This window comes from Balaenoptera borealis (assembly GCF_965194805.1).
Source record: "Balaenoptera borealis genome assembly, chromosome: 2".
Classification (NCBI taxonomy): domain Eukaryota; kingdom Metazoa; phylum Chordata; class Mammalia; order Artiodactyla; family Balaenopteridae; genus Balaenoptera; species Balaenoptera borealis.
Genome location: NC_138867.1, coordinates 20,303,015 through 20,325,773, shown reverse-complemented (window position 1 = coordinate 20,325,773; position 22,759 = coordinate 20,303,015). Strand labels below are relative to the sequence as shown.

At 34.6% G+C, this 22,759-nt stretch overlaps 1 protein-coding gene across 1 annotated transcript in view; it reads left to right on the top strand.

Annotated features, from left to right (window-relative positions):
* The window catches only part of LOC309623717 (cadherin-12), a 525,281-nt gene extending 504,775 nt beyond the window's left edge, over window positions 1–20,506 (top strand). The window contains exons 10-13 of the mRNA XM_082380840.1: window positions 9,050–9,171; window positions 12,771–12,888; window positions 16,763–17,014; window positions 19,917–20,506. Of these exons, the coding sequence (XP_082236966.1) occupies window positions 9,050–9,171; window positions 12,771–12,888; window positions 16,763–17,014; window positions 19,917–20,416 (992 nt within the window). The 3' untranslated portion in view covers window positions 20,417–20,506. The remainder of the gene's footprint in view (window positions 1–9,049; window positions 9,172–12,770; window positions 12,889–16,762; window positions 17,015–19,916) is intronic.
* The last annotated feature ends 2,253 nt before the right edge of the window (window positions 20,507–22,759 follow it).

Sequence of the window (22,759 nt, the reverse complement as noted above, 5' to 3'; positions counted from 1 at the left end):
GTGTTTCTTGGCAACTAGACGAGTCTCTCTAAAAGTGAAGAAAGTCTAGAGACCATATTACTTAACCACTAAGCCTGAAAATTTTGTGAGAAAGACAACAATCTGGTTGAATTCATAAGTATGCAACCAAAATACAAAGTGCTGTAAGAGAGAAAATAATTAAAATAATTATTTTTGAAGGCATAAGCATAGTATGTCACACAGGAATTATCATTTGAGCTGAGTCTTTAAAAGATGAAGAAGATATTGAAAAGGAGGAAAGGAGGGTATTCTAGGTTGAGGAAACAGCTTAAGCAAAGGCAGAGAGGTATTAAAGCTCATGTCCAGATGAGAAATTACAAGTAAGGTGGTACAATTGGTGCCCAGAATGTGTAGGGAAGAGTAAAGAAAATGCATTCAGAAAGGGAGCATGAGATCTCCTCTCTATTCTCATCTAGAATACGGTATTGTTAGGTACAGTCACCATACTGTACAGTACATCCCTAGGACTTATTTATTTTATAATTGGAAGTCTGTACACTTTGATCACATTTACTTTTTGCACACCTCGCACCCCTGCTTCAGGCAACCATTTCAAGATCGACACAAATATCAGATCATTGTGTTGTACACCTAAATTAATATAATGTTGTATGTCAATTATATCTCCATTTTTAAGAAAGAAAGAAAAGAAAGGAAGCCTGAGGCCTTATCAAACAGAACCTTAAATACCACATGGAGAAATTACAAAGTTTTTTAAGTGGGTTTTTGAGCCCATCCTCATTTCTGCTGTTTCTGCTATATGTCCCTAGCTCAACATATGTCCAAAGAGACATATATCACTTCTCCAACTTTCCCCATCTGGTGAGTCTGGAAGGTAGTTATGCAAGGGACCTGCATTCCTGTAAACCTGCACTGGCTGGGTTACATTGTATCCATCTGGGTGACCGAGGTTAACCTCATCAGGATCAAGAGACAAGGGTGAGTCTGGATTTTCTGCAGTGTTTGAGCCGTAGACATTTCTTTCTAATTTGGCCAGTCTTTTTTCAAAAGGGCACTGTAAGTCATATGCACATGTACTGAGAATAGGCATGCCGGTTGGCCCTTTCTTTTTTACTACTGTTCTTCAACTTCTTAATTGTTACCTGAATCAGAATCACCTGGGACAGTATTCCTGGACCCCATTCAAGACATAACTGAATCAGAATTTCTGGGATTATTGCCAAGAAATCTCCATTTTAAACAAGATACAGGTCATCTAATGGATACTGATGTTGGAACCAGTGTGCTAAATTCTCTAAATATTAGCATGGATTTGTGGAAATAAAACAGCTTAATGTTACTATGAAGACATGTACATACTCAGAGAGTGTAGTTGACTTCTGAGGACTAAATAAAACCATTGGTTTCAATTCTGGACTGAAGCCATTATTTTTTCCTATTTTTTCTCAAATAATTGCCTTTCTCTTACACTTCATGAATACATTACTTTGCATGTATGAGACTAGGTAGTTTATCTACCATTTAATATTTCCCTTTTTTTCCCCTGAATAACTATATGAAACTATCAATATTTTGTATTCTCAAAGAAAGGTAACTTTGATTTATACTAGTATTGGCAACATTTTACTAGTACTGGTAATACAGAAAAGTAATACATACTTTGAAGAAAGAATCACTTATAAATATTCAACCATTTCATAAAGCCTTCAATGTGTTGTATACATGGAAATAATAATCATTAACACCACTATACTCATGGACTTAATTTAGAAATGATACCATTTTTCTCACTATTATATGATGTGTAAATAAATATAATAGAATCCAAGTTTGTTGTTATAGTTTATATTTTATTTTAAACCTTCAACTGCTTATGGGTACACTATCATAATCAAACTATTTAGGAGTAGTTTAAACCAGTAAAATTGCTCTATCAAAATCACATACAAAACGATGTCAGGCTTTTTTTTTTTTTCCTTAATTAGTATCTGATTTTTCTCCAGAAATTAAAACCACTTGATGAGCTTCTCACCTAATGGTTGAAATTTGGATAAAAATTATATTTTAGATATGTACAGAAAATTTTAGTATCACATATCAAAATTGGAATTCAAAAAGAAGAAATATTTTTACATTGAAAATGTTATTTTACTGACATCATGGACTATATTGTATTTCATCTATTTGTATAGGGATCCTCTCAGGTGTGAACTTCTTAGTATCAGGGACTTTATCTTACACCTCTTTGATGCCTATGGTTTATTATACTCTCTGGAACACATAGATATGTACATAGTTAATGAATAAATTGTGAGTAGCTTGATAAGCATCCCATCCTGCTGATTTGGGTCTTGGAGTTCCTGGTAAGTTGCCTCTTCTCAGCCTCTGTGCTCACCCGGTATATGTGGGGTATGATGTAGCTGGAATGGACTGGACGCTGGAACAGGCTTAATGAAGTCCAGAGGGAAGACCTGTCAGCCCTTCTGCTAAGGCACCAGCACCCCAGGCAGTGGGCCTGTGTGCAGGGGAGCAGGATGTCGAAGACCCACGCGGCCTCTGTCTTGACCGCACCTTGTCCATGCAGATGCCACCGGCAACGCCCCGGCTGTCCTGCTCCCTCTCAAGGTCCAGGCTTTGAAGTGGGGTCAGGAGCTCCCAGGCAGGGGCTGACTTGGGCTGAGACTCCTGGGAGTAGCTGTGATCTCCATCTGCCGATGATGGGGAAAGGGACTTCCAGAAAGTGCCAGCAACCTCCTTGGACTTGCTAGTCAGTCCCCCCAGGCCAGGCTCCCTGTCCCAGAAGACCCCAACCCAGTCCCAACCCACAGCCACAGAGGGCAGGTAGGCGGGCTCAGAGGCCCTGTGAGTCAGGACAGGGTGACATGTGGTTCCAAAGGGCGGTGACGCCATTCCAGGAGGCCTGGGGACTGTGGGAGCTGATAGCTGCATCAGTCTCCTTGGAAGTAGAAGCCTTGCTGGAAGTGCAGACCTGGAGGCAAGTGGGAGCTGCACCCCCAGCAACAGGCCCCTGGGGCAAAGTTCCTGCGTGGCCCCTGGCAATGAATGCTGTTCCTGGCACAACGGCGATGTGCCCCGCGGAGCCCACCGCAGCTGCAGCCCCATGGTTGGAATCCTTCTTTCCTTTTAATATATATTTTAATATTTCTTATCACCAGGGATTAGTTATCTATTGCTGCATAACAAATTACAATGGAGTTTCTTTGGGTCAGGAATTCTTTTTTTTCTTTTTTAATAAATTTATTTATTTTATTTTTATTTATTTCTGGCTGCGTTGGGTCTTTGTTGCCGCCTGCGGGCTTTCTCTAGTTGTGGCGAGTGGGGGCTACTCTTCGTTGCGGTGCACAGGCTTCTCATTGTAGTGGCTTCTCTTGTTGCGGAGCACGGGCTCTAGGGCACGTGGGCTTCAGTAGTTGTGGCACACAGGCTCAGTAGTTGTGGCTTGCGGGCTATAGAGCGCAGGCTCAGTAGTTGCGGCTCACGGGCTTAGTTGCTCCGCAGCATGTGAGATCTTCCCAGACCCAGTCTGGAACCCATGTCCCCTGCGTTGGCAGGCGGATTCTTAACTACTGCGCCACCAGGGAAGCCCTGGGTCAGGAATCCTAAAAGGATTCATCTTAATATCTGCCCCAGGAAGTCTGGAAGACTTGACAGCTGGGGGCTGGAATCTTCGGATAGCTCTTGTACTTCAGAAACCCAAAGGCACTGAAACTTTTTGCTTTCTGCAGCTAATTAAACTCCAGGTAAGGAGTGATGTCAGTCTTCTTTTCTTATCAATGAAGCATAATATAATTGAGGTTCAGTCATGTTGTTGTAGCACGTATCACTGTTTTGTTCCTTTTTACTGTTGAAGAATTTTATTGTATGGATATGCCACGGTTTATCTATTCACCAAAAGATAGACATTTGAATTGTTCCCAGTTTGGGACTATACGCATAATATTTCCATGCACATATGCAGACAGGCTTTTTGTGGCCATTCATTTCATTCTCTTGGGGAGAGACCTAGGAGTGGAGTTGTTGGCTTAGAAGTTCACGTTTAAGGTTTAAAGAAAATTCCAATGTATTTTCCAAAATGACTATACAACTTTGTATTTCTGACAGTGATCCTTTCCATCAGCAATCCATTTTATTTCTCTCACCTATGATTTGTGAATTTCAGTGTATAAGTCCTACCTTTATTTTGCTAAATTTATTCCTAAATATTTTATTATCTTTGATTCTATTGTGAATTGAATTTTTCTCAGTTCTGTGTCAGTTTCTTCTTTGCTAGTATATTAGGTATAAAATGGCCATTTTTTATATTGCTCTCTTATCCCACAGCCTTAATATACTTGATTTGATCTATAAGTGTTTTGTGGATTCTTTAGGGTTTCCTACCTACAGGGTCTGGTCATTTTTTGATAAAAATACGTTTTCTTTTCCATCTGAATACTTTTTAAATTTTTATTTTTATTTGTTTGCACTGGATAAACCCTTAAGTGCAATGGTCAATATGTGGTCAGAGCAGACATTCTTGCCATGTGCTCAATATTAAAGAGAAAATATTTAGTCTTTCACCATTGAGTATGATACTGGCTATGGTTTTCTTATAGATGGACTATGTCAGGTTGAAGATGTTGCCTTCTATTCATTATTTGTTGAGAATTTTTAGTAAAATCATGAATGGATAAATTTTGTCAAATGCTAATGCTGAGTCTATTGAGATGGCTATGTGATTTTTTTGTTCTTTCTTCTGTTAATATGATATATCACATTGACTATTATTAGATGTTAAACTAACCTTTCATCCATAGGATAAATGCTATTTGGTCATTATACATTAGTTTTCTAATAAGCTTCTGGCATCAACTTGCTAATATTTTGTTAAGGAATTTTTGTACCTATTTTCATGAGTGATATTAGTCCATGCTTTGGTTTTTTTCTGATGTTTTAAATTGACTTTTGGTATTAAGAAACAACAAATAAGCTGGTGTTTTCTCCTCTATTTTCTCTATTTTCTGAGAGGGTTTGCAAAGAATTGATATTATGTGGTCTATAAGTAGTTGATAGACTTTCTCAGTGAAGCCATGAGGGCATGACTTTTTCTTGGTGGGGAGATTTTTAATTACAGCTTAATTTTTTCCACTTGTTTTAGGTCTATTAAGATTTTCTCTTTAATTTTGCAGTCAGTTATGACAATGTATGTCTTCCTAGGAATCTGTCCAGTTCATCTATGTTAACTAAAATTTTGACATAAATTTATAATATTATTTTATAATATGTATTTCACTTATGGTATTTCACTGCTCCTTTGTTATTGATTTTCATAATTTCGCCTTAATCTTTTTTATTTTCTTAGTTTAAGCCATACTTTAAAATACTACTAATAAGGCAGTTCTAACTCAAATTGACTCAAAAAGTTATGGGATTTGATTGAGATATCACCAAGGATAAAGAAAGAAGATCTAACAAAACATTCTTGAAGCCATGAGGGACAAAAATAGAATTAATTATCGATAATTTTATCTGAGCCCAAAACTATTAATAAGCTAGTTATGCAATATAAGCAACATGGGTCAGTGAAAATTGGAGTTTAAATGGCTTGACTACTAAGAACACAGCAATTAATTGTGTAAGATTTTAGTTATTTAATATTTACAAAGTTCATAATTGAATTTACTTTCTAAGTATTCAATGATAACTAGTTTCTAATTTGGCAAAGATTCGGATAATAATGCTCATGCCAAATCAAGTTTAAACAAATTTCATCATTGCTGTTTCAAAGATTAGATGAGTCAGAAAGGAAATAAGTCATTACTTTTTCACATCATTTAATGAATTATAAATGAAAACATTTATATATATATATATATATTACTTTAATAAATATATTACTTTGGGAAAAGATCAATTCTTACTTGAGTATAGTAGTTCTCAAACAGAAATGTTACTATGTACCCAGACAGATTTACAAATATAAGGTGACATTTTTAAACATTTAACTATAAAAAGTTTTACAAATATGCAGTAGAAGAGAGAATTATATAATGAAACCCATAAACCCATCACTCATTTTTGACAGTATGAATAGCTTGTCTTTGTTGTTATTATAGTTTTTCCTCTATTCTTGTTTGGGCATTTATTTTGTAATTTCCACAGTGATGACTAGTGACATTTAAAATTCAGTATTTCTACAAATCCTACAGTGCACAGGAAAATCTCACACAACAAAATATTTGTCTTAGCTAAAATACCAAAAGCACACCTTTGAGAAACACTTTTAATAATAAGATGTTACAATACTGATCATATTTTGAGCCATAGTACTCATTGGGACAGATGTTCAAATTTATATTGCAGATTTATATTTAAAACTACCAAAAGGGAATTTTTCATGGGTAAAAATAAGCTTGAATTAATAACTTATTTATACATTATAAAATTAAATCTGTACTATAAACATAATTGTGAGAGAAGTCTTGCCCCATCCTCACACTAACTTAAAATAAAACTATAATCCTGAGGGAAAAAAAAACACTTTCTTCTTCATATGTCCTTGGGACTTGTAAATTATGTACCAAGTAAAATAGGAAGTAGTGGCTGATTTGTACATTGTACAGAAGTTGAATAGGTTAATATATAATAGAGTTTAAGAGCATGGACTTGAAACTAGGACACTTGGATTCAAAACCCATCTTACCACTTTTAACTTGGAATTTTTGGAAGAGTTACATTCCCCCTCCGTTCTTCAGAGTTCCATATACAATAAGGGATAATATAAATTTATTTATTTATTTTTGGCTGTGTTGGGTCTTCGTTTCTGTGCGAGGGCTCTCTCTAGTTGCGGCAAGCGGGGGCCACTCTTCATCGCGGTGCGCGGGACTCTCACTATCGCGGCCTCTCTTGTTGCGGAGCACAGGCTCCAGACGCGCATGCTCAGTGGTCGTGGCTCACGGACCCAGTTGCTCCGCGGCGTGTGGGATCCTCCCAGACCAGGGCTCGAACCCGTGTCCCCTGCATTGGCAGGCAGATTCTCAACCACTGTGCTACCAGGGAAGCCCCTACAATAAGGGATAATAATGGTCTCTATATTAGAGTTGCCTGTGAAACCTAAATGAGCTTACTTGTGAAATGTGTCTTAGAATATGGGTACATTGTAAGTATTATGAAGTATTAGGCATTGATTTTGCTGTAGTTTTTGATAATTTACAGTTTGTTTAGGAAAGTGAACCTAATTTAACCAAACTGTTGATTTTATCTGTATTTTATGATATATGAATACTTAATAACAATAACAGAAGATGAGCTAGATCATCTCCACAAATGACAGTTGGTGATAAGAGTAATGATAATTTACCAAAACTAATCTAACATTCTGTAGAACACTCATTTAATACAACAAACTTAAAAACTTATGAATTAGCACCTATTAATACCACGAGCTGCAGAAAGATTAAATAACTTGTAAAAACTGAACCAGACCTTTTCTACCAGATAAGATAATGCCATGTAACCAATATTAATTTTTGAATAAATAGATATTTTTTGCATCCTTCTCCAAGATTACCAATACACCTTCTATAAACACAACCCATATTACAAAATATACCATTTCTCTTCCCTTTATGTTATCTGTGCCTGCACTGGTACACAATGTTGGATTTCACTGTGTCATATATGAATATGTGAACATTTCTTAAGCTACGGCTGACGGTGCTTTTTTTTTTTTTTAGATAAATTTTAGCACAGCAGAATATTGTAGGCTTGTCAGAATCAGTCATGTGGTGAGATTTGTATGCATTCTTTAAAAGCATCCAGATAGAGATCTATAAGAATACTAACATTATGAATCTTCAGTGGCACTGCAGATGAAGAATCTAACACAATAACCAATCATTTAAAAAGGTCTGGTGGAATGAACATAATATTTGGATTTCCATAGTCCTGGGTTTGAATATTAACTCCCCATCCCTCTAGATGTGTGACTTTGGACAAGATCCTTCGACAATTGGGGGCACTTTATCCATCTGTAAAACTTCATTAGGTAAAATAAATAAGTTGAAAGATGTGCATTATGTTATGCCTTATTAGTTTAATTATTTCTGGTTTTCTTCAGCAAATGACAGAGAGGCCGGTAATATATCACAAGCTGGGGCTAAAAATTGTGATGGAATTTTGGCAGAGATAATTTTTCAAACTAATTTTTTTGGTACTTCAAGAAGGAAAGGCTGTTTATTCTTTCCTTTCTTATCACCAGCAAGTAATTTCAGGGTGCGTCATAGTTTTCCACAATCTCTCTCTTATTTCTACTTCCTTAAATTTATTTTAATTTTCGTCTATGCAAAGCAGTCTCTCCTTCATTCTTGGAGTTTATCATCCTTTTTTGGAGGAATCATTTTGAGAGAGTTATTTAAATATGTAGATGATACTACCCAATAAAGTTATAGACACAACATAGAAAAGCATATGTTTTATCCAGTGAAAAATATCACTATTAGTGAAGATTGATCCTGTGAACTAACCCTGGTATGATGGCTACACTTGTGATGAAATACCAGCTAAATGTTTGACCTTAACTTTGGTGTTGATTTTCAGGGATAAATACTGGTATAGTGCACTGCTGGTGCTCTGACAGCGTGACATTGATAGCGCCAGTATTCATCTCTTTTTATTATAATTTTTTAAAAAATGTTTTTACTGGAGTATATTTGATTAACAATGTTGTGTTAGTTTCAGGTGTACAGCAAAGTGATTCAGTTATACATATACATGTATCTATTCTTTTTCAAATTTTTTTACCATTTAGATTATTACAGAATATTGAGCAGAGGTCCCTGTGCTATACAGTAGGTCCTTGTTGGTTATCTGTTTTAAATATAGCAGTGTCTGCATATAAATCCATCTTTTTATCATTTATATTTGGCACAATGCCTCAGCTTCCCATAAAGGAAAGGTCCTTTGGATTCCATATGAATGCTGATTTTTTTAAATGTTAATGCTATTTACTATAAGAGCAATAACTGATCAGATTTTGTAATCATCTTTTCTCCTTTTATATTTTTAACAGGTAACCCATTATTAACCAGCAGAGTCAACATATTAATTAATGTCCTAGATGTCAATGAATTTCCTCCAGAAATATCTGTGCCATATGAGACAGCTGTGTGTGAAAATGCCAAACCAGGACAGGTATCTTATCAATATTGTTAATTAAGAGTGTATAAACACCCACTATATGCATGTGTTTTAGGTTATATGACCTTGCATGAATATACACACATGGATCTTATGTCTTCATAAAAGAAACCATAAAAGATAGTAAATTCTTTTGAATTAATGGTATGTTTTGGATGTGGAGTTAATACCACAGGGGATAAAGTGATGATGGCCTAGTGAATATTCTTTGTATAACTAAAAGTTCTAGGATTGCAGATTCTGCTGTTTTCCATTTGTATACTGTGGAATTTCTAAAGAACTTGTGACTCTAAATCCAGGAAGCAAGCAACTTTAGACTACATTCTTCTATAGTATTTCTTGCTTTGCTCACATGCTTTTATGAAAGGGTGCATAACAATTCTTAAGCCCTTGAAAAATGGAAAGCTTTCTCTGGTGGCCTTGAGTAGAGCATCTGGGTTATTCAAGATATCTGAATTACATTTTCTTATTACGTATTGCTCTGGAGGGAGGTTCTGGTGGGGAGAGGATATGAGGAAGGACCATATAGTTGATGAAAGTTGTCGTCAAAATCCTAGAGTTTATGTGGACCATGGTGGGAAGCTAGCTTTTTTCTACACTATTAAAAATGAATGAGTGAATATATAATATGATATGATATAATATAATGTAATATAACATAATATAATATGATAGGAACCAGTCATGAGCAAATGGTAAGACTGTGATATGAAACAAGAATATAATTAATCCAAAATTGTATACCTAGGTTCCAAAAGAAAAATACATCAGTATGCTTTGCTTTGCTGTCTATTTCAATTACCTTTAAATAGCATAACTACTCATTTAAGTAAATTTGAAGTTTTAATTCTTACTTGAAGAAATATCTCAATATTTAGAACGGTATCTTTATTGAAAAAGGTCCTTTTTTAATATCTAGTATTTGTTTCAATTTGAATGTTTTCTACTGCTTCATAGAATATTTGTCCCATAGTTCTAATCCTGTGATGTTCACTAGCCTTATAGGTATTAAATTAATATTAAATACAAGTTAAAGTAAATGTTCTCATTCACACATGCCCCACTTCAAGTGCTCAGTAGCTGTATGAGACGAGTGGCTACCATTTTTATTAGTTTAGATCTACAGTATTTCCATCAGTACAGGAACTTCTAGTGGACCGTGCTGCTTTATTACTGCTTTTGATAATTTGGGGAAAGTATTAACTTTATTACAGTATGACTTAGTCATATTTTCCCAAGTGATAAATTTGGATCGTTAATTTTGAATAGACACAGAAATAAATTTTTTTAAAGTTTTAACACTTTATCACTTTAAATGCATCCAAAATTTACATGGGGTGAACCTAGTGCCTGATTTATTGTCTGAAATAGTAGATGCTGCATAAATGTCTACATAAATAAATAACCTGAATTGGTTGTTTGCAGAGTTATAAGAGGTTTACCAAAATTCTACAACTTAGCTATTCTCCACTTTTCAGAGCCTTCTACTGCCACCCCAAAAATCCAATCCTTTATTTTTAGGTAATTTAGGAACATTAATTATTTCACAGCAATCAGAATTTTGTAATGCACTAAGTGAAAGCCTTTTGGAAATAGAACTCTATTTAATGCTTCTATGTTTTTCCAGTAAATTAAAGAGTTTAAAAAGTTGGGAATAGTAGAAGTTATTAGAGATAACTTGATTTTCTTATATTTAGACAAAGTGGTAAGGAATCTGTGTGGACATTGGAAGCTCTTTTTTTCTAATAAATACCTGTGGGGTATTCTGTGTCCTATTGGGCCACATTTCCATACAAAACATAACCCTGAAATGTCTGAAATGTAGTATATGAGCATTTTCTGCTTTTGACCCCAGCCATCCTGACCCTTGTCTAGAAACTATGCATAGGAACTATCTATCTCTTCTGGACTATAATTGAATATGCATGCATGTATATATGTACGTATGCCTTATTAGCTATGTATCTATGTGTCTATCTATATTCAAAAGAAGTAAGAGAAAAGAAAGATGATGCTATATAAATCCATAGTGATTTACATGATGAACCAATGAAGTAAGGGAGTTGTTTTACTTAGGGCAATAACTCTCAAGTGTCAATTACAGATAAGTACCAGTTTATACCAAAAATTTCATCTCCGTATGCTGTTTTAAAGGATGTTTCTCCATTGTAAAGTTATGTTCTTGATAAGTTTTGATGTTAATTTAGTAAATAATTGTGCTAGTTGATAGCAAAGGCAAAACAAAACAGAACTTCACAAATTAATCCCCACATAATTTAAAGAAATTTTATGGGTGAGATATAGTAATCTGAGCACATGTGAAGGAAAGTTGAAGTTTTACAGGGTCTGTATGGTAATTATTTGACTAAATTGCCATATTTAGCCTTCGGTGTTGAATCCATGACAATTCTAAAGGCTAAATAGATCCTGTGTGACTGATTTACACTAAAATAGGGAACTGAATTTCTCATTAGAGGACCCATTGTCAAAATACAAAGTACTAGTACTGCACTAGACACTAGAAGCCCCAGTGTATACATTTGTGAGTTCCTGTGTGTTTCTGTGTGTGCCTACGAGCACACACAGCTATATGGGAAGGTAGATCATAGTCATAAGACTGGGTTTCAACCATGGAATAAAAACAAAAAGGGATAAATAACTGACATGTTTAATGGCATCAATCTAAGAGCACAGGATGCAGGCTTTGCCCACTGGGAGCAGGATGTCATACTTGAAATCTAAGGTCTTCCTCTGGCACATTCAAACTTAGTCTAAGAGTGTGGTCACCTGAGCAGCACACTGCTTTTATCCTCTTTGGCACACACTTCCTGAAATTCTTCCTGATGCAAAACCATTGGATATGTTAATAAATACCTCAAAGCCATTCTGATTTGCTTACGTATATAGTGAATTATCAGTTTCATAGTTTGGCTCTTGGAAGTTAACCTCCAAATTCTTCAGGGCATCTCATTGAAGTATCAGAATTTTAACTACTTAGATTACACACTTATGGGAACAATTTAGGAAAAATTTTGAAACAAGATTGGTCATACTTACTTCTTAAGAAAAAATATTCTATGAAAACACAATTTGTATCTTATCCACTGGGGGAAAAGAAACATAACAACAAAAACAGATCTACATCCTGTGTATCTCTTTCTCATCATTTTACTTAGTTATGAAAATAAAACTCATTCTCACAAACATGAAGATACTAAAATTTTGCTTTGCAAGGACTTTTAAATAATCAGGTTAGAAAGCATTTATTTCATGTAACTTAAAATGCAAGCAAGTACATTTTAATTTTATTTTGCTTATTAGTGAGAATTTTCAATGTCATTAACCTTTTTAGTTATGTAGATATCGATTTGGAAGTAGCCCATACCCTATGCTTGTACCTGCCATTATTAACTGTAAATATTTAGCTATTTGTTTATAAAAATATTTGTAAATAATTGGCCTACTGATATGAATTCGAAAAATGTCATTTCTGTTTACTTGCATGTTTCATTAAAAAAACTTATTAGCCTGGTGTGTAGAGTTCCCTTTGAAACTGATGACTGATTTCAAGTCTCATCCCAACTTTGTTTCAGATAATTCAGATAGTCAGCGCTGCAGACCGAGATCTTTCACCTGCTGGGCAGCAATTCTCCTTTAAATTATCACCTGAAGCTGCCATCAAACCAAATTTTACAGTTCGGGACTTCAGAAGTAAGTTTAACCACATAAAAATTTACCTTTTATCATGCAACTTTGTAAAAGGACACAAATGTAGAAATCCATGCTCTTCCTAAAAGCACTCAAGCTCATAAAAATATAGAAATCCATATATAAGAAATACAAAATTTTATGGCTAGCAGTAAGCTAAATGTTAACCTATATAGACTATATCTAATGAGGCAAATTACTTCCATTTATAATGTGGACATTCCCTTAATGAGTCAAACAAACAATAGGCTATCTGGGAAATTGAATACTTTTCATGTTTTAAATATATCATTTGTTCTACATGCACTGCTTGTACATACAAGTAACTGTTTTTTTGAATAACACATGGTATGGCGCAGGTCAAGAATACAGGCTTTGTAATGAGGATGATATAGGTTTTCACTCCCACTGCATTACTACCTAATGGCAGATTATCGATATATTAAATTATACTAAAGAATTTCAACCTCATAGTTAAAATAAATTAACCTCAGGGTTTATTTATTAAATAAAATAGTGTATGCAAATCCTTTAACACAATGCCTAAAACCTATTACCTTTAAGGTAATTTTAGCTACCACCTCTGCCATCATAACTACACTTAAATTTCTACCACCACTGCTACTACCATTACTATCACTAATACTAATATTATCACATCTGCTGCTACTACAATCTACAAAAATATAAAGGACCCTGGATTAGATATAATAAGGCTAAGTACTGATCAGTTGCTCTGACTTTATTTGTTCTGTGACTTTGGATATTTTATCTCTTCTAAGTTTCTGTAGACATAATATAGGGAATAAAAACTCCTGAGTTCATAATATTGGGTAGAAAAAAGCTAATTCTTGCTAGATTCTATGCTTATGGAACAAATGAACAAGTGATAAGATGGATGATATAATGATGGTGATGATTGATAGGAATCAAAGGATGCTCTGAGAAAGTTAAAGTTAGTTTTCTTCAAATACTTGGGGGAAGGAAATTAGAGTCACAGAAGGAAATTCAATAAGATTTACGCCATCTAATAACGTAATGTGAGGAATGGCTGGGAATGAAACAAGGTCCCAATTATGAAAGGCCTAATAGGTAGGGATGCCACATGTTTTATCATGAAAACTGGAGTATGTTTGAGAATAGCAGTGGACAGTGTTTGTAATTTTAATTAGAGCAGCACACCTAGAATAGGGCTGTCCAAGTCAAACTGGACCATACGGTCAACCTGTCTACAAGTCATTTAAAGAGTGTATAACTTAAATCCAATGACCTGAGAAGTCTTTGAAAGGTTTACACAAGAGTTTAACATATTCAGATTGGCACTTTAGCAAATCAGTTGGATGCAGTTTGGAAAAGACAATAGAAGGATACAAGACTACTTCTGATACTATTGTAGAAAATGGATGAGAGAATCTTGGATTAGGATAATCCAATGGATTAAGGTAATGGCTGTGAGGATAGAGGTGAGTGGTTGGAGATAGAATACATAGAGCTTCATTCTAGATCTCCTAGATTCCTTATGTAAATATGATGAAGAAGAAGACTAATACGACTTCTAGATCATTGGCTTGGGTAACTAAGTAGATGGTCACATCATTCAGGAACGAAAGTATTGACTATTTTCCACCATTTTATCTTTGCTGGAGAATCTATATATGATTAATCATAATAATATGAATCAGATCATCTTGCCTCAAAGTATAGTATTTTGTCATGATCTGAACATGTATTTGCCACTCATGCCATTTACCATAGCCCCTGTTTTATCTTGATATATTTTAAGTGTAATTTTAAGTTTTTTTGTTTAAATGGATAGACACTTTTTTTCACCTTTTTTTTTTTCTTGTGAGAACATTTAAGTTCTATTCTTTTAGCAAATTTCAATTATACTGTGCAGTGTTATCAATTACAGTCACCATGCTATATGTCAGATCCTCAGACTTTATTCATCTTATAGCTGATAGTTTGTACCCTTTTATCAACCTCTCCCTATTTCTCCCACCCCCAGGCCCTGGCAACCATTTTTCTACTTTCTATTTCTATGAGTTCTGCTTTTTTTTTTTTTTCTTACATTCCGCATATAAGTGTTACCATGCAGTATTTGTCTTTGTCTGGTCTATTTCACTAGCATAATACCCTCCAGCTTCATCCATGTAGTCACAAATGGCAGGGTTTCCTTCTTTCTTATGGCTGGATAATATTCCATTGTGTGTATATACAATATATATCGCATTTTCTTTATCTGTCAATCGATGGAAACCATTTTACGGGTGATAATGAGCTTTAATATGTCTTTTTTCTTCCCACCATGGACAGCATAATGAATTCTATATGGTCACATATCAATAATAATACTGGGTTGAAAATAAATCTTTAAAAAAGGGGAGACTGCCTTTTGACATAACATGTTCAAGAATATCAAACCCTTAGCTCCCTAAGTGCAAATATACCGGAGTCTCTGACTTCCTATTTCTATTAATCACTTTCACCCAGGTTTCAGGCTTTAATCCTTGACTGTTCCTTTCCCCAGACTCAAGTATACAACCATCAATGGCTGAAGATTTCAATATTGATTCAACTAGTCCCCATTTTTCTATTCCTACCGTCAACACAAGTGCCTAACACCACTGACTCTTAGTGGGAATATTATAATAGACATTTGGCAGGTTTATATTTTGTTTCTCAATTTAAAAATATCCTCTGTGTAATGACAAATTGATATTCCCCTGCCAAATTCTATCTTATCACATAAACTTTTCTCAGTTTTGTGCTTCCTACTGAAATGGGTATAGAGAAGGTGCTTAATTTTTCATTGTTGAAATTAGAATCTACAAATAGAATGAATGGAATATTACTGATATAGTAACATTTTTCTGACATACTTGTATTTTAATGAGTACTATATCTTTCTAAAATTATTTTACCTGATTCCAAAGTGGGTATCATGTATGGCTACAGTGGACTAAATATTAGTACATTTCTAAAAAACAGCAAAATGTTTCTGGGAGTGACTTCAATAGACTCAAAAAATGAAATAGTGTTATGAATAAAACAAAAATTCCACTTTTCTGTACAGAAATAAAAGAAGTAAAGAACAAGTGCATGCAAAATAACACTTTCAATAGAAATATTAGTTGTACTAATATAAAATCTTAAATTCTTATTGCCTTGGATTATTCCAAGTAAATGTTGTATCATTCATTGTATCAAAATTAAAATGAAGTACTTTTGTGATTATATTAAAGTGATGATTATTATAATTCATGATATTTAAATATTTTAATGAATCGATGTTTTTCACACATTTTATTTTCCTTTCCATGTTTCTTATGATGTTTTGCAAAAGTGAAAAAAACATATATATATATTCACACATATACATATATATGTATTATAGATATGGATTAGGGAAAAATCAAAAATCAAGCTTTATCTGAAATATTATATTGATATTTGTCAATTTTAAAGAACAGGTTCTTAGGTAAGATGTTATACTGACTCATCCTTTGTAATCTTGGCTCTTCTAATCATGTAAGAAAACATCCGCTGAAGTATTTTTTCTCTGTGAGATTTTGATGTCATAAAAAATAGTCTGTCAACACAACATACTCTTGTCTTGTAAACAATTTTCTATTCTTTCTGAATAGAAAATTTAATTCGTACACCAGACAAGATTAATGTCTCTTCTTTTCCTAAGGATTGTTTTGAATACATTTGATTACATTTTGGCAGCTTTCATAATGATAAAAGAAAGAATTAAAATATGGATGTATTTTGCTGACTCAAGAAGAGCTTCCTACTGTTTAACAGATACCAACTTGAAGATCTGAAGTGATGCTCATGGTAACCATCTTATCATAAATGTCATGTTTTGTAGACAACACAGCTGGCATTGAAACCCGAAGAAATGGATACAGCCGCAGGCAGCAAGAGTTGTATTTCCTCCCTGTTGTAATAGAAGACAGCAGTTATCCTGTCCAGAGCAGCACAAACACAATGACTATTCGAGTTTGTAGATGTGACTCTGATGGTACCATCCTGTCTTGTAACGTGGAAGCAATTTTTCTTCCTGTAGGACTTAGCACCGGGGCTTTGATTGCAATCCTACTGTGCATTGTTATACTCTTAGGTTGGTTTCAATATTAATCACATATTCTCCCTCTCTCTCTCCCCCTCCCTTCTTTGTGTATCTCACTCCTCATTTTAGCATGTAAATCAGTTTTTCTTCATTGAGATGCTACATTTGGATAGAAGGAAGACTATCTATCTATACTGAATTATATAATTATTATTAAAGTTAATTATATTATGAGTGTTAATTTTCTATTTTATTCCACATGGAAATATACCAATAGAAATAAATCAATAACATCATCAAAAATATAAAAGTATGTTCAAGCCCTAGGGAATTTTCAAGTAATAACAGTTTGTGGCACTTGCTGCGATGAACTTTTTTATGACAAATATCTCATTTGCAGCAACGGTTTTAAATTCATTTTTTACATCCTAGTAATTATTGCTGCCTAATAAAGTGTTGTATAACCTTTAAAATTATACTAGATGAACAGTAGTTGTCAAGTACCAGTTTGATAAAGAAATAAAGAAAAGAGAAAGAACAGGAAAGAAGTAGAAGGTAAAAGCACCTCCAAATTTTTTTTCCTGTCTAAAGTGCTGGCCAGACACAATTCTTATTCCACTTTTCTCAGATCTCCTCACATCAAAAACTCTAACCATTCCCACTAGAACAGAACAGAACACAGTGAAATATCAAGAAGTGCAGCAAAGGGAAAGGATTGAAGTAAATGTATTCTGTAACATCTCTGTGAGAATGAAAACCTACTTTAGGGGTTTCCCTCTTCCATCAGCTCTGTTCAGCTGACTGTATTTCATTTATTCATTCGCTGCCAGATTCACAAAAGCAAAGACAGATTTTCTATTTTTCTAAGCATTCCTTTAAATTAAAATTGCAACAGAAGTACAGTTGGGCACTGTGGGATCAGCTTATATATTCATGTTTATTATTTAACCAAAATATTCTGACAAATGCACATACCTACCTTTATCTCTAGGATAGAAAACAGAATTTTAAAAACTTACTAGGGTGTAAAGCATGGTACAAGGCATTATATACTAATTTGTGAAGAACATTCTCTGAGTCAGAAGCTCATTTTGGTTTGGAGGTTAGAGTTCTGGTCCAATTTGCATGATGCAGATATTAATTCCACGCAAATAACCTTGATGTGTAGAACAAAGTATTCTTTATGTCCTTAAAATTTAGAATTATAAATTATATCTGACATCTGTTTGTGCTGATGATATAAACCCCTTTAAAAGGGAAGATGCAAAATAGTGTTCTCACACCTGAAGTTGAGCAAGATCAATTAGGTGTTTAACTTCAAAACAAGCGCTTCTTTTTCATACTCTTGGGGGCTGTCTGAGTCCCAGAGTATTTCCGTATCCACCTAGCATGATTTGGCATATTCTGGATGCTGGTCTTTGTCCTCTTTGGCCCTCTTCCAGTGTAACAATTCATGTTGCTTAGGTTAGCATTATCACGTACTGTCATCTGCCACTCATTCATCCAAACATTTACCAAGTGTCCACCCTGCTCCTAGTTGTGGATTGCTAGTACACAGCTGCGAATGTTGACACTCTTAGTCTTGCCATGGGGTCTGCCTACAAATCCGTCTATTCTTTGATCTCCTTAGCCAATCTCATACCCCTTTAGATATTCCAGTAGATTCTTAGCCATTTTAATGTCTTTTTTAGGGTGAGAGGTAGCATGAGAATCTTGTGGTGCTTGGGAACTTCTATTTGACCCTCAAGCACATCTAACTAGTCTCTTTCTCAGCCATAGATACTCTAAAGCCATTTTATACATATGCAGGGTTTCTCTGTGAGGTTTACAGTCTCTCACACACTCTCTGGGTGAACAAACAATAGTGCTTTTAGTTCTGAGATTTGCCTAAAGCCTGGAAGGAGTGCAGAGTGCTAAACATCTCTGCAAGGCCCATTGTACAGAAGCTCTACCTATATCTCCTCTGTCTTCCTCCTTAATTTTGGAAGAAGAGGGAATAAATGGGCTTTTATCATCATGCAGTCTCCTACTTTCTAATCCTATGACAAGAGTCTTTCTTCCAGACTCTGTTATGGTAAATCAAACACTTTGGCTTTCAATCTATTGCCACCACTATGGAGGAGAGGGGGGGAGTATTATGCCGGGCAAAGTTGAGCACTGACTTCATGGTGTGAACCTGTGCTTATTTACTCCCAGAAAAAAAATAAACACTGTTGATGTAATGACGGCTGTGAGTTAATGGGGAACAAAGAGATATTCAATAATGAGGGTCTATAAATTAACTATTTCAAAATATTATCTTGCTTCAAGAAGGTAACCTGAATACTAGACTTTTGGTTTGGAAAATATCTCAATACGGTAGGACACAGAAATTTAAATAATTTGTGGTCTTAGCTGACATAATTTGAAAAGCTAAGGCCCTTATATTCTATATTCTCTCTCTCTCTTTCTTGTTTATTGTATTTAAAAGTGTCACGTAATTTGTGTTTATTTCATTATAAATACAGTAATGTTAACAACAGAAATATAGGTATGAATAATATCTAAGTGTTAGCTATGGGCAAACAATATTCAAGTTTTATTACTTCAATACTATACAGTTCTCTGTATGATTGGAACAACCATTCTTTTCTTTCTTTTTAAATTTTGTAACGCACACTTTTTACATGACACTGAGATATTTAAATACAATGCATGTTAAATATAAGGCTACAATTGTTTGATTTTTGTGAATAATTTTGCTATGGTTTCATATTAGCTACAATTTCAAAATGAAGTTGAATTTAAACAATGAAAAAAAGTCAACATAGATATGACCCTTATAGATTACAGTATGTTTACTTTGAAAATAATGGGGTACCATTAAAAACACTCAGCCAGCCCTGATCAATTTTATTTTTTATGGAGAGATGGGCTGACATATTCTCATATCGCAATTTTTGTCTTGTTCTAGCCATAGCTGTGCTGTATGTAGCTCTGCGAAGGCAGAAGAAGAAAGACACCCTGATGACCTCTAAAGAAGACATCAGAGACAATGTTATCCATTATGATGATGAAGGAGGTGGGGAGGAGGACACCCAGGCTTTCGACATTGGTGCTCTGAGAAACCCAAAAGTGATTGAAGATAACAAAATTCGCAGGGATATAAAACCAGACTCTCTCTGTTTGCCTCGTCAGAGACCACCAGTGGAAGATAACGCAGACATAAGGGATTTCATTAATCAAAGGCTACAGGAAAATGATGTGGACCCCACCGCCCCACCATACGATTCATTGGCGACATATGCCTATGAAGGCGATGGATCAGTAGCCGACTCTCTTAGTTCCATAGAGTCTCTGACCATGGAAGCGGACCAGGACTACACCTATCTAACAGACTGGGGACCGCACTTTAAAGTCTTGGCAGACATGTTTGGTGAAGAAGAGAGTTATAACACTGATAAAGTCACTTAGGGGAGAAGCAAAGGCTAAAACACAACCAACAAAAGAAATTTAAGAGAAAGGAACATAAATAGAAATCACACTTCTACACACACACCACACACACACGACACACACAAACACACATACCAGGCTTTCTAGGACAAGATTCCTTTGATTATTTGGTTTCTAGCAAGTTGCTATATTTATCATATTGTCAGTTTTGGTTTACTCTGCCAACACAAGGTAATTCCTAAAATGTGTACTTGCTTGGTTTTGTTCTGTTATTTTGGAAACACACTTGAGACAAGCTCAGGCCTATTAAATACAATTTACTGACGTGACAACCTAGAACGAAGATAGCTATGTGGCATCACGGTGGAAGAGTGTTAGATTTTTCTTAATTCCACTAAAGTGCCTATTGAAACTCTTATTATTTAAAGTCGTGTAGAGTACACTCTGCTGTGATGGCTTTGCGGGATTCAGACACAGAGGACATAAAACAAAGACACTGGCTTTATGTCAAGGAGCAATAGCAACACGCAGACTTCTCATTCCTTTTAAGGAAAAAAGAAGAATACTTTCTGAACTCCATCTTCTTATAATGAAAATGCTCTTTTTTTTCTTTTTTAAACTGTATGCCAAAACACATTTGTTTTTCCTACCCTCTGAGAAAAGTGAAATAAATGCGATAATATCAAATTCAATATGTAAGTCCCAAATTTTAAAAGCAATGTTTGATCTTAATATTGGTTCCTATTAAAGGTGTTCATGAAAATATTCATTGTTTTCCAAAGAAATAAAATTTTTAAAAAGAAAATTTTAAAAAATCCTCTTTATAAAGAGAGGCCTCAGGGCTGAAGCTCCAAATTAAAATAAATATTAGTTTTGTTTTAATATTGTGCCAGGGTGTGGAAGGGTGGAAGGTTGGTTTTAGCAAATCACCAGATCATTGCAGTCTTCAGTCATAGATAAAATTTAAGTTGTGTTTTCATGAAACATTTTTTTGGGAAAAAAAAATGTCATTGATTTAAACAGGGGAAGAGAAATTGATATACAGCTTCTCAGAGTTTCTTACAGTCTAGTGATTCTTTCATGAACAAAGAAAATAAAATATTTATCAAATAATACAGAATGGATTTATAGCATGTCTAAAAATATTTATTAAGCAGTACCAAACAAATGAAAGATCAGGGACTTCAGAAAATTCAAACCAAATACTAACTCTTAAAGTGAACACAAATGCAAAATCTGGTAGTTGATTTATTTTATTAACATGGATTTCAACTTTGTGAATATCGTTATTATATTGGAGCTCAGAGAGGCTTCTTTACGCATCATCTACAATAATTCTAATATAAACAATACCATAAACCTCCTCTGTAAAAACTTTTACTTTTTAATTTGATGAGATTTCTAATACTAGAAATACTAGATTTTATAAGCAGACAGGTAAGCTACACTCATTACATTACTTTTAAATGAACTTTACACTATCCAGAAATACACTTAACAAAACAGGTAACTAACTATAAGGTAATAATATATTTTCTTAATATTATAAATATACAAGTGACTACTGAAATATTAAAACAAAATAAAAGTTATTTATAGATCCATTCTGCAGACATCATCAATACCTGTGTTTATGAAATATTTATAATTATATTTGTATTGCAAAGTGTGAAAGCAAAAATTCACACATGGGGAAAACAGTTAGAAATATAAATAATATAGGCAAATTATATTCAGTCCTATTTATTATTAAATGCTTACTTCAAAATATATAACTGATAATTATGTTGTGGCAATTAGGCCATTTGAATCTGCATTTCCCATCGCTCTTTTTATGTCTCATAATTGCAGATTCTCCTTGTCATCCTTACCAAGAACAACTGTTGAATTCCTTTTCCTCCTCTCAGGACTTCGACTTCACCTTTGTCTCATCCCTGGGAACTTCAATAGAATCTTGATGTAGTGTGATAATTTGCAGTATAATTTGCTTTGGGAAATATTTATGTAATTTTTAAAAAGCTGACGATGTCATAACCACTCTGGAGCAAAAATTAAGTCAACATCTAGGTTTTCCCCAGCAATATGACTGAGTATGCCATGATGTGAGGCCCTTTGAAGAAGGTTAATATGCAAATCACTTCCAGTTGACCAAATGATTCTTGTCAGGAATTACTGCATGTTGCACCTTGCTAGAGAATCTGAGTGCCTCTGCATGCATTCACATATCAGAAGCAATGACAGCACAAAGAAAACTTGGGAGGGGCAGGTCATTTCAAACCACACAGCTGAGATACTAAGCAAGTACATGAAATTGGTGGATCTTACTTTCTCCACACTAATCATCTTTTTTTAGTACCTCTA